The 16,822-nt window shown below is 48.1% G+C and overlaps 1 protein-coding gene across 1 annotated transcript in view; it reads left to right on the top strand.

Moving 5' to 3' along the window:
• The window catches only part of MTHFD1L (methylenetetrahydrofolate dehydrogenase (NADP+ dependent) 1 like), a 154,921-nt gene that overhangs the window by 94,043 nt on the left and 44,056 nt on the right, over positions 1-16,822 (top strand). Inside the window, 2 exon segments of the mRNA XM_037520671.1 lie at positions 392-492; positions 1,008-1,185. Coding sequence (XP_037376568.1) covers positions 392-492; positions 1,008-1,185 — 279 coding nt within the window.

The following is a 16,822-nucleotide window of genomic DNA, read 5'->3' as shown; positions in this document are numbered from 1 at the left end:
TAAATCTTTAAAAAAAAAGTCTTTGATGTCCTAGCAGCAGTACCCCGTGGCTCCTACAGGTGGCGCCAGGGGTTTGAGCGGGGAGGAGCTGGCCCTCCTGGGGCTGTGCCCACCGAGCTTGTGTCCTGCGCACCCATCAACAGCAGCAACAGCGACCTGGCTCCTGACCCAAATATCATGCCTTTGCACCCAGAATAATTTTAGAAATTATTATGAACATAAGCCTCCTCCTTCAGCAGCCATCTTTTCCTGGACCCCAAAAACAAACTAACAACAACCAAAAAAAGGTGTATGTTTTTCATTCAGCTGCTAGGGCAATAAAGTGAGCAGAGATGGAAACCAAACCTACCGGGGTGTGGGGGTGATGCCTGAGGCTCTGGTTTTCTTACAGAACATCCCACTGGTGGCAGACGGCTGCTGTAACCTCCAGAAGCAAATCCAGATCGCCCAGCTCTTTGGGGTTCCCGTGGTCGTGGCCATAAATGTCTTCAAGTAAGTCAGACCTCCTGACTCCAGCGTGGTCTGGTCGCTGGGCCACCCTGTGAACTGTGTTTGTGTCTCGGGGATGTTTGGTGTTTGTGCTTCGAGAGTACACAGCAGGCTCTCTCCCGTGGGCTGGGTGTGGCTGGGGTGGTTTTGTTCTAGCAGAAGGCTCTCAGATGTGATTAGGGAAATGATATCTAGTGAGTTACCATCTCTTTTGGATTTTTTTCTTTTTAATTCTCCCAGCATTTCTGTCTGAAAGACTATGCATGATCAAAGGGATATGTTATGGAATTTTCCCGATAAAACCCTTCACAGCTTCCACTACTGCAGTCGGGCTGGAGAGGATTTATTTTTCCCACGCTTGTCTTTAAGTTTGAGTTATTTAAACACCATGTAACCGCTTTTGATGTTTAAAATATATTCAGCGTTAGGGAGCAAAGTTCTGCATAAACGGTTAGTGTTTCTCTTTAAACACGGCTAAATGAACACAGATGCAAAACCACAAACATTTCCATCGCCAGGACGGACACCCCGGCTGAGATCGACTTGGTGTGTGAGCTGGCGAAGCGGGCGGGCGCCTTCGACGCCGTCCCCTGCTACCACTGGTCCAAGGGCGGGAAGGGGTCGGTGGACCTGGCGTGGGCTGTGAGAGAGGCTGCGAATAAAGGAAATCGCTTCCAGTTCCTGTACGACGTGGAGGTAAGAGCCGGCCGCTGTGATCATGTGAGCGACCATCCTGCACTTTCACTAAGTGCCAGGCCCGGGCTGAGCACGCTGCCGGGTGCCCACACGCCTTCCCGCACATGAGGAGACTGGAGGTGACAGGTCGCATTGCCAAGGACAGACCCAGCCCCTTGGTCCCAGGCCTGTGCTCTTGCAGGCTGTGTCCGCCTCCAGATGACGGGCCTCGGGGGGACGGGCTTGGACAACCGGTCTCAGCAGCTCACACTTGCTGGGTTTGTGCAGGAGCGAGATTTCCAGCAACTTCACAGGCAGATGAAACCAGCAGGCAGTGTTTCCCTTGTGCGTTGCTACTATAGCTCTTTCTCCTCATTGTGGTCAAATTTTTTGTACACACAGCATAACACTTACACCATCTTTACAGTTTTTGAGGTGACGATCCCCCAGCCCACCGATTGCCCATTGCCGAGGCTCTCCCCATCAAACACTGGTCGTTTCCCCCCCCCCCCCCGTATTTGTCAGTTTGTGGCCAGCCTGTTCACTGGGCCTGGAATGTTAGTGTCTCAACCATTCCCGCTGCCCTAACCGAGTACCACAGACGGGTGGCTGATCAGCCACAGGAACTTCTCACAGTTTTGGAGGAGAGACGTCCAAGATAGAGGCACTGACTGCCCGGGGTCTGCTGGACTCGCTGCCCGGCTCCTGGACGGTCATCCCGCCCCTGCACCTCACTCTGCAGAAGAGGCACAGTCTCTCTCCAGGGTCTCTTTTTTTTTTTAATATTTTATTTTATATAATTCTTCCATCATTTTTCATTTTTGCACAATGTATGCATTTTCATTTTGGGTGTATTCCCCATACAACTGCGCACACACCCACCCCCCCCCCCATTTTGACCCTAGTCCTTCCTCTCCCCGCCCCTCCCCTGGGGTCTCTTTTATAAGGGCCATAGTCCCCTTCACGAGGGCTCTGCCCTCCTGACCTGATTATGCCAGAGGCCCCCCCCCACTCCGAATGCCATCACGTTGGGGGGAGGCTTCAACTTAGGAGTAGGGAGACAAGTCCCCAACCTACAGCGTCACTTAGGACAGCATCCTCCATGACCACAGAGGGCACAGAGGTCCCTGCCTGTGCCCGATTCCTTTTCTGAGGCTGAAGAACATCCCAGCGTACCTGTTTACGATATGTGGTTCATGTGTTCATCTCCTGGTGGCCACTTGGCCGCTTCTGTCTCTTGGCTGTGAGAAGTAACGCTGCCATGGACACGTGTGCCAGAGTCTCTTCCAGGCTGCTTTCAGTCCTCTGGGTGGATCCAGAAGTGGGGTTGCCAGGTTTTTTCTGGTATATTCTAAACGTATCTGAGTAGGAGCCTTTAGTCTGAGCCCCCCAGCTTTCTCCTCTCCTCAAGGCATGCTGACACCCCCTAAATGTGTCCCCTCTGAGTTTTGGGGTTCGAACTCTGGTGCTGGGTTTGCCCTCCCAGGAGCCCATGCTGACCAGCACTCACTCAGCCTTCAGGCCGAGAGCCCCACAGCCTCGTGCTCTGTGATGCGTTGCTCTGGTTGCTCTGGGCAACTTTCAGCGCAAGATCGGGGCATCTGGGATCCAGGGAAGAGGCGGCGCTGGCAGGAAGTTTGGGACAGCGGCGGTCCCCACGGGCCTCGCTCTTCAGCCCTTAGTGCTGAGTTCCGGGTTGTGGGGGTGCCGTAGAAAGGGGCGGCCACCGAGTGACCCTGCTGGTGAGGGAGCACAGTGGCACGGACACAGAATCCAGCCAAATGAGGGGCATGGGGGCTAATGATTGGGAAAGGCCTTCAGCCATGACTCGGAACAGTTATCCCAGAAAGGGTTCATCCTGCTGAAAGCCCCTCTGAAGAATGAGAAATAGAATGTTCTGGGTTACAGAAGAGGTTGTCAGTACAGAAAGGAGACTTGTGACTCTCCAACAGAGAAAATGTTCTAAGTGGAAGCTCTGCGTTCTCTGCCCCTGCAGATGTTGAGCAGAAGACAGATGAGCAGGTCAGGGGTAGACCCAAGTCGAGGCAGCTGGCCAAGGTCACCGTGTCCTTCCTGCCCCTGGCTGCCCAGGGTGCCCGGCCACAGCCCTGTCGGGCAACTCCTGCCGCCCCACGCTGAACCACCCTCTCTGAATAGCAAAGGCGGTTTTTTGAATGAGCAATTTCACTCAGTGTGGCTGTTTGCGAGGAAACCATCCCCGGTGAATAGGTCAGCAAGTGGAAAAAATATTTCTGAATTGTGCTGTCTCACACTAACCCTGAGATGAACCCTTTTTCTTGCTACCAGCAATTTAATTTTTTTCTCTGAATTCTCATGCTCCATGGATATAATACTGTGAAATATCTGCTCTCCATACAAAGGCGAAGATTGTAGAATATCCTGCTCTAAAGTCTTATATCTGCTAGGATTCTTCTTGCCTCCTTTACCTCCACATTTCTCTTGCTTTTCTCACAACACAGACGTGACATCCCACCCCGTTTACCCGGTGGTCAGCATCACAGCCTGTGGCTACGGCTGCCCTGGCCCCTTGGGCCCCTCCCGCATTGCTGGGAGAGAGTTTGCACAGACCCTTCACAGACGCCCTGGGGCCGCGCGGGAGTCTGAACCTATTGGTGTTCTCAGTAGCACTGCTCAGATTTTTTTCTCCCCATTTCTTGCCTCTTGGGTGGACTGTGTTACTAGAAGTCCACCTTCTCCCCCCGCCCCCCGACCATGGCTAACCCGTCAGTAGATAGGTTGGCGGGTAGCTAGATGTGCGATTGCTCTATGGGGGAAAATGCCATGAGGTGCTTTGGGGTGAATCCCCTCCCGCCCTTTGCCAGCACGGGACGTGTTCAGCTCAGGGTTGATGGCATCTTTATTTTCTGCCTCACTCCTCCCCGGTCCTGTGTCTGTACCAAAGAAAGATCCCTGGGATGGTGCATTGGGAATCAGGTAGGAGCGCAAGCTGTGGTGGTTTTTTCCTTCTTTTCTTGGGAGGGGTGGGGAGTGGCTGTTAGAAATCATCCCAAAACCCCAGAGGGAAGAACAGCCAGAGAAAAGTAAAAGCTCCCGAGAGGCCCGAAAGCCCGCAGGGTCAAGGCTTTCTGACAAGAAATAAGCTGAGCTTCTGAGCTGGGAGTCTGCTGGACGTTGGATTAAGTCGAGGTCAGCAGTGACTGTTCTCTTCCAAGCAGCTCTGAGCCTCCTATAGCAGAGCAGCTTCTAGTTCAAGACAGGCAGCTCTCAATATGGTGAGAGGGTTTCTGCAAGGAATCTAGAATAGATGGAGTGGCCCTGCCCTCAAAAGAGATTTATTGTGACAATATATTTAAACCAGAAAGTGCATCATTTCCTCTCCACCCTTTGGGTGATTTCGGTCCCCTTTAAGAAGCTGTTAAGTCTCCACTTCCTCCATCATCTTCTCTCTGACTTTTCCTTTTCTAATTTCACTTTCAACAATCATATCTTTATAGCTGACTGTGTGTCTCCACATCCGCAAGCACACAGGAAAATGCATAGGTGGGAAAAAGTCATCTGTATTTCCATTTCAGTAGCTCACAAATCCCTCGCCTGTACATATTTTCAGGCGTTCCTCACCCCAGCCCACAGCACCTGGGCTCAGCTCTTACAGGTGCAGAACCAGAAGCACAGAGCAGGTGAGGGGTTCACGCCACAGCAGATGGACACTTGGTAGGAGAAGCAACAGGTCATAGTTATAAAGGGTTAAAACATCAGGGTCATGCAGAACAGTTCAAATCTTTTTTTAAAGATTTATTTATTTATGTATACAAGAACGGGGGTATAGGCCAGAAGAGAGGATTCACCAGAGACAGAGTGGGGAGCAGAGTAGGAAGATCCAGGTGAGGGGAGCAGCGGGTGAGACAGGAGAGGTCTGCTGTGCCATGTGGGTTGCTCCCTGGCTGGGGATCGAACTCCTGCCACAGTGGCTAGTGATAGATTGATAGAGCTGAGATTTAACCCCCGCACCACCAGGGAGGCCCTGAGTTCAAATCTTGAGGGAGATTCCTACTCCAAATTAAAATGTGGGCAAGTCAGCTCATTTCTCTGAGCCTCGGGTTCCTTATCTATAAAATTGGCAGGACAATTTATTTATTAACGCCAATTTCACCTACTTGCCCTGAGCACCAAATGAACTGCCTCAGGTTCAGGAACCTGGCCATCACTGTGAGCGCTGCCTAGTTCACTAGGGGCGAGAGAATTTACTTCCCCAATTCACCTTCAGGAACTGTCTTGTGTCGTCATTTTGTTATACGCTGGGTGAGTCTTATCAAGTGGGCTAAAAGTTGGAGCTAGAAGAACAAGGCCAAGGCTTCCAGTAGGCCCGGAAGGGAAGACACCACCAACTCAATCCACACGTAGGCATTCCTTACCCTGTAGAGTTGGGCACTTGGTGATGTAATAAAAAGCTTTTGCAAAGGATGCGCCGCACCGAAAGTCAGCTTGCAAGTCCGCTCGAAAAATCCAGAGTCTAAATATTGCCTGTTAAATCAGGAGTTAAGGCTGACAAACACCTCCCTAGCCTGCCTCTGGCCTTGTAAACGTTTCGAGATGTAACCTTGACAGCAAGACAGGGGAGTGTTTGTTTTTATTAAAAGGTCTTTCCTGTTCTTGTGTGAAGCCGTCTTCTTGATCACTGCGGGAGCTGGATGAAGGCAGATCTGAGCAGGCCAGGAAGCTCGGGCCGGGGCCCCGCCGGCACTGCTGGCTTCTGAACGCTGGCACTTTCACTGCCCGTGTTTTCAGGAGTGTCTTCCCCGCTGGTCTTTTCAAGACTGGGCAATTTTTCTGTTGTCGTTAGCTGTTGAGGAATTACCTCTTAAAGATTCAAACTTCAACAGATGCCAGTTGTTGGTGAGGCTTTGACAATTACCCTTTCCTGGGACGCCAAGTATTTACAACCAGAATCTCAAATTTTAAACAAACAAATACAAATGCAAAGGTGTAAATATTTATATGTAGATAATAGATGGTGTTTTTTTTTTAAATGGTGGTTAAAAATATACGTTCCTATTTTCTTTGTTAATGAAACACTTCTTTGACATTCAATACATTTCACCCTGCATCTATAATGTGATAATTAATGGAATTTTAAAATTTTATGTGGTATTTATGCACACCTCTGCATGTCCTTTAAATTTCATGGTGTTAATTGCAGAGAAAATGTCTCATTGATAGTTCGAGCTTACTAAGTGGTAATCGGAGTGAGAATTTGAATCCAGGGAACAATCTGACAGAGTTTGCTCCCTGAGAATAGTTCCAGCAATAATCACAATTTCAAATTTAGTTTATATAGGTAAGAACAGTGAGTCATTGACTAAAAATAGGATTATTCTTGAAGGGGGGCTTCTGGTGCTAAGTTTTTTAACCTAAAAATGGGTCGATGCGCTCTACACTGCAGAGGTTTGCCCTTTCCAGAGAATGTTCTGTAGAGACGCAAAGACTGGGCCCCTTATCTGCTCGTGTTGGGAGAGGTCGCTGCTGGAGCCTTTTACAATGTGCTCACAATGGTCACTGAGAAACAAGAGGAGAGAGGATGTCCTTCCTTATTGTCACCGTTGCCCTGTGCTATTTATGGCCTCACCTTTGACCTCCTCCTGACTCCTTCCCCCGTCTCAGGCCTCCCCCCATCTGCCTGTTCAGCCTCCCTTTCTCACCCCTCTGCTTCCCGCTCAGTACCGTGCCGCGTCTGGAGTGTTCAGTAGGAAGCTGCCCTTACGCTGCCTGGTCAGTTCAGTATCTCGTTCAGAAATCTCTTCCCTGTGCTGCTTCACGTTCTGCTTTCTTATTTATTTCGGATCTGATCACCCCATCGGAACCACTTTGGGCCCCTCGTGAGCCCCTTCTGCCCTCACCTCCTTTCCATGATTCAACTCCAGTTTCCCACGGCATGTCCTGCTTGGCCCTCCCGACCCGTCTGCCAACTCGCCTACCTTCTCTCGTAACTGCCTTCTTCTCCCACACCCGCTTTTGCGTCAGTTCTCGCCAGGCCCCCTGGCTGGATAACAGCGTGCCACGCTCCTCACTGCCGGCTGCCACTCGTCTGGCTTGGATATGTCTCCTCAGGTCTAAACCTTTTGTTAAATTCATCCCACCTTATTCACATCCTCCTCGGCCCTGTGTGAATCTGACCACGGATGCCCTGGCTTTGTTGCCGTGATGCTAGAAATAGCACCCGATGGGAAGTCTGCCTGTCTCACTCACCCCTGTCACCAGGATTCCTATCATTTAAATGTGTTCTTCTGTCATGAAAAGTAGAATGGGATGGGACGCTTCCCTATGGTGAGACGTTTCTAGAAATGCATTATTTCAGCTAAAACCATAAGCCAGTTAAGAAAGCCTGAGGATGTAGAATGATCTGTCGTGGTCCTGCCCTCTCCGTGCACCCCTTGGCCTTTTGGACTTAACGCCAGTGGACATGAGACCGTGGTGAAGCATCAGTATCCATCTTCTCAAACTCAGAAGCGAGCATTTGTGGAACATCAGATAAATATAATCACTGATGCTGTTATTCAAGGCACATACAGCGGCCCTGAGCTGGAGGGCGGGGGTGGGACACTCAAAACAGCACCGTCTTCCGGTCACGCCAGTACCTGAGAGGTTGGGGATTTGTTCTAGTAATAATTTCTCTGACAATGATATTTTCCCCCTTTTATGTGTCTACACTCGCTCTTGAGTGAGACTTTTAGTCTTGGACCAAAAGTATTTCCTTTGGAAGCACATCCTCAGTAGATCCTGAGGGAAGCCACCTCCCCCCACAGGAAAGCAGAAGCCACCCTGCCCGCCTTTCATCAGCTGTCTTCTAGCTCCCGGAGGTGTGTGGAGGAGCAGTAAGCCGGGAGGCCACAAAATATGCCCTCGTGTTAGTATTTAGCAGGCCAGGCGGGTGCTCAGGCTGCTGTCACTGGCCCTTGCCTTCATGGAGGAGAGGAGAGCTTTCAGATCTGTTCCTCACCTTCCTTCCCTTTGACCCCGCTGCACATTCTGTTTGAGTAGAACAGCTCCCCTGGGGGAATCCCTCATTGTCCTCATTTCACGTGAACAAAAGTAGGTTTTCTGGCGGCGGGCCTGTTTGCATTTACCAGACCCCGGCTATCTTAGACAGCCCCAGAACGAGATACGTCTGGAGTCCCTGGACCAGCCTGTTGCTCAGGGTCAGGGGCCACCAGGGTGCTCCCGGCAAGCAGGCACGTATACCTGCCGCGGCACGGAATGCTGGTCTCAGCAGGGGCATGCTTTGTGTCAAAGATACCAGGGCCTGTTCTCAGCAACAGCAGAGCTGCTCTGTATGCCAGGGGGGACGTTGTGATGAGCACACACGTACACACACCCTGCCTGGTGTGGGCTCTATCTAAACATCAGCAGTTTCATATTCTGACATTATTTGAAGTATAAGAAAGGCTATTTACTAAACTCTGCCTGTAGCTCACTTAAAATGTTCATTTAATGCTCGGTTTCTCTTCAGAGGGTGTAAACCTTTCGCCTTTTAAAATGTTTGCTTGAAGCACAAGCTGCAAATTGAAGTAAGTAGTGTGTCCAGAGCTGTCTCTTGAGCTTACAGGTCTTTACCGTGGACCCTTCTCTTTAAACCCTTCGCGAGCACTAGAATCCATCCATCTGCTGACTTCATAGCTCAGAACACTGACCTTAAAAGGACCCCACTCTGCCTTGTCATTTCCTTCAGTGACACGGCTGAAGAAGCAGCAATTGTGGACTTGGAGATAGTGGAATATTGAGAATAGAGTGTTGTGCAGTGTTTTATGGTTTTTAAGAGACTTTGGGGGCTGCTGCCCTTAGAACCTAACCTGGCTCCAAGTAGGATGAGATGCTCTGTATTCTAAAACCTTCATACTTATTTTCTTCAGTTTCTAGCAGCTTCATTTTTAAACTTCGTTCTAACTCACTTTATTTTTGTCCATTTCCTTCTCACCAACTAAAAAATTTAAATAACTGTGTCTCTGGAATTTAGACATCGATTCTATTCCCCTGAAAACCAAATCTTTAAGAATTTAGTCATTCCAGCGGGCTCTCTGGAACTTTTTTCAAGGATAGGCTACTTTGAGTAAATCAGCTCCTATTGATGTGGCCTGGCTGCCACGCTGCAAAATGAAAATAGAAAAGCATCGCAGCCCCCAGAGCTTGCCTGCAGTTCACCTTCACGGTGACACTCAGAGGCTGAAGCAGCAGCCTGGCGTCGGTCGTGGGTCCTTCTAGAGTGTTGCTGCCCAATATGGTGGCCACTGGTCATATTTACATTCAAATTAAGAATTCATTTCCTCACTTGCACTAGTCATGTTTGAAATGCCTAATAACCACTCGAGGGCTGGGTGGGGGGTGCTCCCATCCTGGAAGTAACAGGCACAACAGCCCCATCCCAGAAACGCTCCCTCAGGAGCTCTGTTCTAGGCCTTCCATTTCCTGAATACACTTAAAATGTTCGTTTAATACTCTGTTCTCAGATGGTCTAAGCCATTCAGAATGCTTGGAACAGAAGTCACATAGGCTGTGTTCAGAGTTACATTCTTGGTGATACTAAGTTTGATGTAGTGTTTGTTGAAACACCCTCAAAGGGACCGAGAGGACGCCAGACCTGTGCCGTGGCTGGGTGGCAGGTGAGGCAGGTGTGCCTGATGCAGCTGGCGCCGTCCTGTCTGCAGGTCTGTCCCCTCAGACCTTGATGAGCCCTTTTCGCTTCACGTGGAATGGCTTCCGCTCCTCCAGGCACCGGTCATGTTGCTGTCTACAGCTTGACCATTTCTGCTCGTTTCCCTGCAATCTGTGATCTGGTGTAAATGGTAATGTTATGTAACAAGAGTTTTGGGGGTCTGGCCCCTCTGCACTCATCAGCCAAAACTTGAGAGACAAGAGCCGGTGGCAGGAAACCCGGGTTCATCAGGAGCCGGCATCCTGAGGACCTGGCGGGCGTCTGCCTCCAAGACCATGTCCCAGAACTGGAGAGAAGTGGGGACTTACATGGGGGGCACTTAGAAGAGGGGGTGGCTAACGGGTCTGCATCAGCAGGATTTCAGAGAAATAGGCATAGTCTCCAGGCACTCACGCCCCTTTTTCTTCCACGTTTGGTCTTGACCTAGTGCTGATGGGCGTGCTTTGTGCTGTGGGGAGGCTGTGGCTTCACCCCTGCATTACTTCTGCCTCCATCTTGGTTTCAGCTGGTTTTCTGGTTTCATCTGCAAGAAAGGATGAGCAGAGCAGAGCAGAACGGGGAACTTACAGTTGCCAGGCCAGAGAGAGTTATGAAGCTCTTGGGTCACGCTGTTCTGCGGGCCCTCCCGTCGGTCCATCCCCTCTGCAGAAGCCGTCTGTGTGCTGCGGCGCCTGAGTCCTTCCTCGAAGGCTGTTGATTCCTAGGGCAGATGCTGGGGGGACACCTACTGTGTGCAAGCCGCTCTCCTAGACATTAGGGAAACAAGGATGAAAGAGGTGGAGAATAAATCAATTACTAAATATTTACAGAGCCAAAGGAACACCAGGGATGATTAATGCATAAACACTCATAATTTATCTTACCACTTACTTTGTTTCATGAAAACTATCAGTTACCTTGAAGCAGCAGTACGAGGGACTGTCAAGTTCAGATCAAGATCCCTGGGCTGAGCTTAGCTTTTCTTTTTAAAATTATGCTCCCCAGAATCCAGCAGAGACACAGCAGGACTTTCTTTGCCTGCATAATAGAAATAGACTGCATGGCTGGGAACTGCCTCATGGGGTGGCGTTTAGTTTGTGTATTAAACTGAAAAGATAGGTTTACTGAGACCTTTTTTTGTTTATTTACTTTTACATGTGAGTGAAAAGAACTGGTCAAGGGAATCTTGGCGAACTTTGGGGATCTTGAGCTCTGCCAGCCCAAGCACTGTTTTCACCCCACTTGGGGCTTCTGGACTCACGCTAGGGGGGTGATGGCGCTGCCCCCAAGGGTTGCCATGAAAGGCGTGGTGGATTTGGAAGCCATCGGGCACCCTCATCTTCCCAGGGTGGCAAGTTTGCAGTTGGCTGCAGAGATGAGGATGCCAGAGGTTGGCATTCTGCCATAACCCTACCTGCCCAGAAGCACCAGCTCGGGTACTGCAGGGAGCAGGGGCCGCAAGGCTTCCCAGGTGGGGCTCACTCACTCTGCTGGCACCTGCCTGAAATTTCCCAAACACTTTCAAATAAACGTCAGGAAGGAAGCCAGGTTAGTGGCTGACAATGAGTATATATTTCCTTATGCCCGAAAGACTTGAAGGCTGGAACTCAAAGAAGTACTTTACTGTGCATACTCACAGCAGGGTTATTCCCAGCAGCAAGGAGATGTGAACAAAGCACCCGGGTGTCCATCGGGAGGTGAGCAGATACACAGCGTGGTCTGTCCATACAACCTTATCAAGCATGGGAATCCTGACACACACCACCACAGGGTGAACTTGACATTACGCTGAATGAAGTAAGCCAGATGCAAAAGAACGAATGTTGTGTGATTCCACTTAGCGAAGTTACATAGTGTAGTCAAGTCATAGAGGCAGAGAGAAGGGTGGTTGCTGTGGCTAGAGGGACAGAGTAGTGGGGGTTGCCGTAATGGGTGCAGAGTCTCAGTTTTGCAAGATGCAAAGTGGTGTGGAGATAGGTTTTATAGCAACATATGAATATACTTACCTGTGTGCTTCCGATTGGTTAAGGTGGTTCTGTTATGTGAATTTCACCACAATGAGAAGAAAGGTGGTTGCGAGAGGCTGAGAGTGGGGAAATGCATATTTGAAAGTAAAAATTGTCCTCTATAGGACTAGTAATAACCCAGTTAAATCCCCACATTCACTGATTCTTTGACTAAAGATCCACTTCCTGTTACCTTGTTCACCTGTGAGTTTTTCTGCATTATCACCTCAGTAGAAAAGTTACACTGGGGCCTCCACGGTGGCACAGTGGTTGAACGCTGGGCTGCGAAGCTGCCCACAGCCTTTGCAGCACCAGCTCGATCCCTGGCCGCCAGCGAGGGTCCCACATGGCGCGCAGAACTCTCCTGCCGCCCGCTGCTCCCCTCAGCGGTGTATTTTATCGATCTGCCTGTTCTGTTTTCCGCTCCAGCTCTGGTGAATTCTCTCATCCTCCCGCGCTTCTGACTGTACTCAGTGGTCGAGTCAGAAGAGGTCTGCTGTGCCATGTGGGTAGCTTCCCTGGTGGCGCAGGGGGTTAAGATGCAACCTATGAAGCTCACCGCAGCCTCTGCAACAGAAATATAATTCTTTTAGTCAACTCTGTTGCCCTCTGTCATGGGGACATTGCTGAAGCTTTGCGCAGCGTGACTTCCTGCCGTCTCAATGTTGCCTCAGTGCCTGCAGTGAAACTGTGGGTACAGTGGGGTATTCACATTTCCATATGGGGGACCAGGAAACCAATAGAGAGAGGGTGCATGTGGTATCCAGGTATAAGAAGGGGCCACATTCTTCCTTAGCCCTAGGCCCACAGCCCCAGCCATGGAGGGTCAAGGTGGGGGTGAGGGGCGGCACAAGTTGACCTGAACTCCTCCAGGACCCTGCCTGTTCCCAGGCCCCTGCTGTTGCACTTTTAGGGACACAGTATCCTCCTGAGAGCTGACTTCCCTGTCCAAGCATAGCCATTATGCTTGCTAGGTGGATGCTAGAAATATCTTTCAGCATCCTGCTAACTTTAATTTCTTAAAAAGGGTTGCTTGCAAAGCATTGATTGACCAGCAAAGGAGATGATTTTAGCTTAAGTGCAGCATAAATAGTAAGCACTTCAGTGCCTATCAACATAATAGCCCCCCATCCTTAGGGAATACCCTCCAAGACCTGGGTGGATGCCTGAAACCACAAATGGTACTGAACCCCGTATTTGCTGTTTTTTCCTGTTAGCACATACATCACTATGATAAAGTTAAATTTACAAATTAGGCATGGTATGCAATTAACAACAATGACTAATAATAATATAGAACAACGATAGCAATAGACTAATAAAAGCTGTGTGACTATTTTCTCTCTCAAAATCTCTTATTGCACATAGTATTTTCTGACCTCAGTTGACTGCAGGTAACTGAAACCAGGTAAGCTGTGGATAAGGGGGGACATGCTGATAAGTGAAAACTAAGACCCCTGTAAGGAGACTTCTCACTGTTGTCTTCAAGATCAGCCTCCACTTGTCGCAAGCATCACTTGTCTCTCCTGTAATCGTGGGATCCATGCTTAGCCAATGGAAATTAGAAATATTCATTCATTCTGTGTTCCAGAATTACATCCCTCCTCTAGGTGAACAAGAGGTGGTCCTTGACCTCATTGAATGGTCCTTTATTCTTTATCTGAGTGTAGAATCTTTTATACCAGAAGTTACCCACCGGGTGATCCCTCTAGCACAGCCTCAGCTCTGCATCATGCAGTAATTCTTTCTACAACATTCCATATGCCCTAACTGGCTTACACTGAACTCTCCAGGGGTCACATGGTGAATAGCTCTCCTTCTTATAACTTTCCCTTAAACACTGGCTAAAATTACTTCCTTCTGATTTTCTTCTGTTCTTGCTTCACAATCTGCTGTCCTAGAAAATTGCTTTACAGCTTCCTTAGCTTCTTTCCAGGCTTGTCCCTTCCAGTGGTGGAGAGTCCACTGCAGTTTCTCCGATGGCATGGTTTGCAAAGGGCCCCTGGCCTTCTGGAAGGTTTTGTTGTCAGAGCCTGATCTAGACTATTAGTTACACTTGAGGGCTGTCCCCAGGGTAGCCTGAGCTGGCCCTGCAGCACCCAGGCCTCAGCACCCAGACATTGAAGAGAATGCCTGCAGTGCTGGGCCAGGAGAGGCTTCCCAGAGAAGCTGACATTTGAGGAGGTAGATCTCATAGAGCTCAGGGAATTTTAATGGAGGTTGATCTTTAAAGATTATAACACTTTTTGTGCAGGGCCCAGAACATGGATGTAAGGATAGATTTTAAGATACAGGGACTTAGTATGTCTGATTCAGAGGACACGTCATACAGATGCTTGCATGCCAGAACCAGACTTTGCTCTTAGTGGGCCCTGGGAAGCTGAAAGTTACTGAGTTTTTCCTATACATAGTTGTCCCTAGATGTGAGAATATTCTACCTGCAGTAGATTGGAGGACATGTTAGGAGTGTAGGGGCCACTTAGAAGGTTTCATGGTAGACTGGACCATTGCATATCAACCAAGGCTCTTGAGGCACTTAGAATAATTGTCTCTCCTCAGCTCACCTACAGTTTGCAGTTTTGCAAATCTTATGGGTGGGAGTTGGTTTTTCATTATTTTAATTGGCATTTCCTTGATTACTAAAGAGAATAGACATTTTTAATATGGTTGTTGGTCATTCCTTTTTGCCCAGTATTAAATATTTGTCTTTTCCTCGATTTGTGGGAAGTTCTTTTGTTCATTCTAAGTAACTAATTCTTTGACTTTAATGATTGCAATTATTTGCACCCACACTTGTTTTTTATTCTTTAGCCTTAGCGACAGTATCTTTTTTAATACAAGAAGTTTTAATGTTGTAGTCAAATCAGTAAGTCTGTTCCCTTTTTTAAGATCCTTTCCGTCTCAGGACCATAGAGTTACCAAAGCTTTCTTCTAATATTTAGAGTTTTCATTTGAAATGTATGCCTTCATTCCATGTTGGATTTATCTGGAAGCCTGGTGTGAGATAAGAATCTAATTTTATGTCTCTTCAGCCAAATGTCAGTTGGGTCGTCAGCCCTTTCCCTGTTTTGTGCCATTTCTGTGCTGCACTATCCCACACCTGCTGAGTTGCCTCTTATCTTCTGGTGATGTAGTCATCTAGTCCCCTGCCAATATCACATGGAATCACTTTGCATAATTTTGTAGTATGATTGATACCTGAGAAGGCAAGCTATCTTTGTTCTTTAGCGTTTATTTATTTTTGAAATTATCTGACCTGTTTTATACTGTTACTCTTCATTATGAATTTTAGAATTGCTTGGCCAAGAACCAGAACTGATCTTGGCACTTGCATTGGAAGTACATTGAGCCTATAGGTGAAGTTGGAGAGAACTGACATCTGTACAGTATGGAGTCTCCTCACCTCTGAGCAAAGTATTTCTCTGCATTGATTCCGACCCTGGTTGATGTCCTTCAGTGAAAGGTTCTACTGACTTGCACCTTTATTTCTTTTTTACTCATTGAAACATCCCATATTTAAATTCCAAAACGAGAACAGCTCTTCAGAATAAAAACGGTAGTAGTGAAAAACACATTTTAAACTAGTTTTGAGTTCTATCAGGTTGGGAAGATGAAACTAGCTTTTCTTTTCTCCCTTTGGGTAACTCTCCTTCCTGTGTATCAGTGGTAACTGGTGCAAGTGTGCCATTCAACATTGCCAACCAGGGACATCTGCCCCGGGTTGGTGTCCATTGGTCCCGTGACTGTTCACCCAACAGTCAGCCCTGCTCTGCCTTTGTGTTCCTGCCCACAGTAAAATTGTGAACAGTTTTGTCACATGCTTTGTTTAAATTAAGAATAACTTTATGACATAATCCTTTCTGAATGAACCATTCTTCTTGTTTCTTCAGATGACTTTCAGTATTTTAACTGCAATCTGCATCCAGTTTTCTGTCTAGCATTATACATGATTTTTCTCCTCCCTACTTTTGTTTATATGTAGTCTTTGACTTTTCAATTCTCCTTGATTTCTCATAATTTGCTAACATGACACTGGATTCAATCTCTGATTTTGCAATGAAGTGTTAGATGGAGTCAGCATTTATATTAAAGTAGTGATCCATTCTTGCTCACACACAAAAAAGTACTTGTTCTTTAATATTGCTAAGTTTTCTGCATTCTAACCCAAGTTGAGACCCACTTAAAAACTAGCACTAAGTAGGGCCTCCCCGGTGGCGCAGTGGTTGAGCGCTGGGTTGCGAAGCTGCCCATGGCCTCTGCGGCGCCGGTTCGATCCCCGGCTGCTCCCCGGCCACCAGAGGAGGGTCCCACATGGTGCGCAGACCTCTCCTGCCGCCCGCTGCTCCCCTCAGCAGTGTACTTCAGTCCTTCTGCCTGCTCTGCTCCCCGCTCTGGCTCTAGTGAATTCTCTCACCCTCCCACGCTTCTGACTGTACCCAGTGCTTGTATAAACAAAACAAACAAATAAATAAATAAATAAAACATGCCTCTATTAAAAAAAAAAAAAACTAGCACTAAATATCTGGTTAGGAAGCTCTTTCTCTGATTTATAAGGCCTCTAAAAAGCATTGTATGAATCGTGTTGTTTTTTTTTTAATGCTGCAGTGGATAAAAATGATTAACTAGATAAGTAACCTGAGTCGACTGAATACCTAATGCTTCTTATTTACTAGTTGGCCTGATCTGAAAACCCATGCTTTAGGGGTGATAAAGGGTTTGTTTCAAATGCCACAGTAGCTGAGGAAGGAATCTTGCAGGAATCTTGAGATTTTAAGCAATTACAGAAAAATCTCACAATTCTTTTTTTTTTTTTTTTTTTTAAGATTTATTTATTTATACAAGCACTGGGTACAGTCAGAAGCGCGAGAGGGTGAGAGAATTCACCAGAGCGGGGAACAGAACAGGCAGAGTGACGAAACACACTGCTAAGGGGAGCAGCAGGCGGCAGGAGAGGTCTGCGTGCCATGTGGGACCTTCGCTGGTTGCT

This window comes from Talpa occidentalis, unplaced genomic scaffold (genome assembly GCF_014898055.3).
Source record: "Talpa occidentalis isolate TD23 unplaced genomic scaffold, MPIMG_talOcc4v2.1 talOcc4.2, whole genome shotgun sequence".
Lineage (NCBI taxonomy): Eukaryota > Metazoa > Chordata > Mammalia > Eulipotyphla > Talpidae > Talpa > Talpa occidentalis.
The sequence above is the reverse complement of the archived record's forward strand: the minus strand, read 5'-3'. Positions and strand labels throughout refer to the sequence as shown.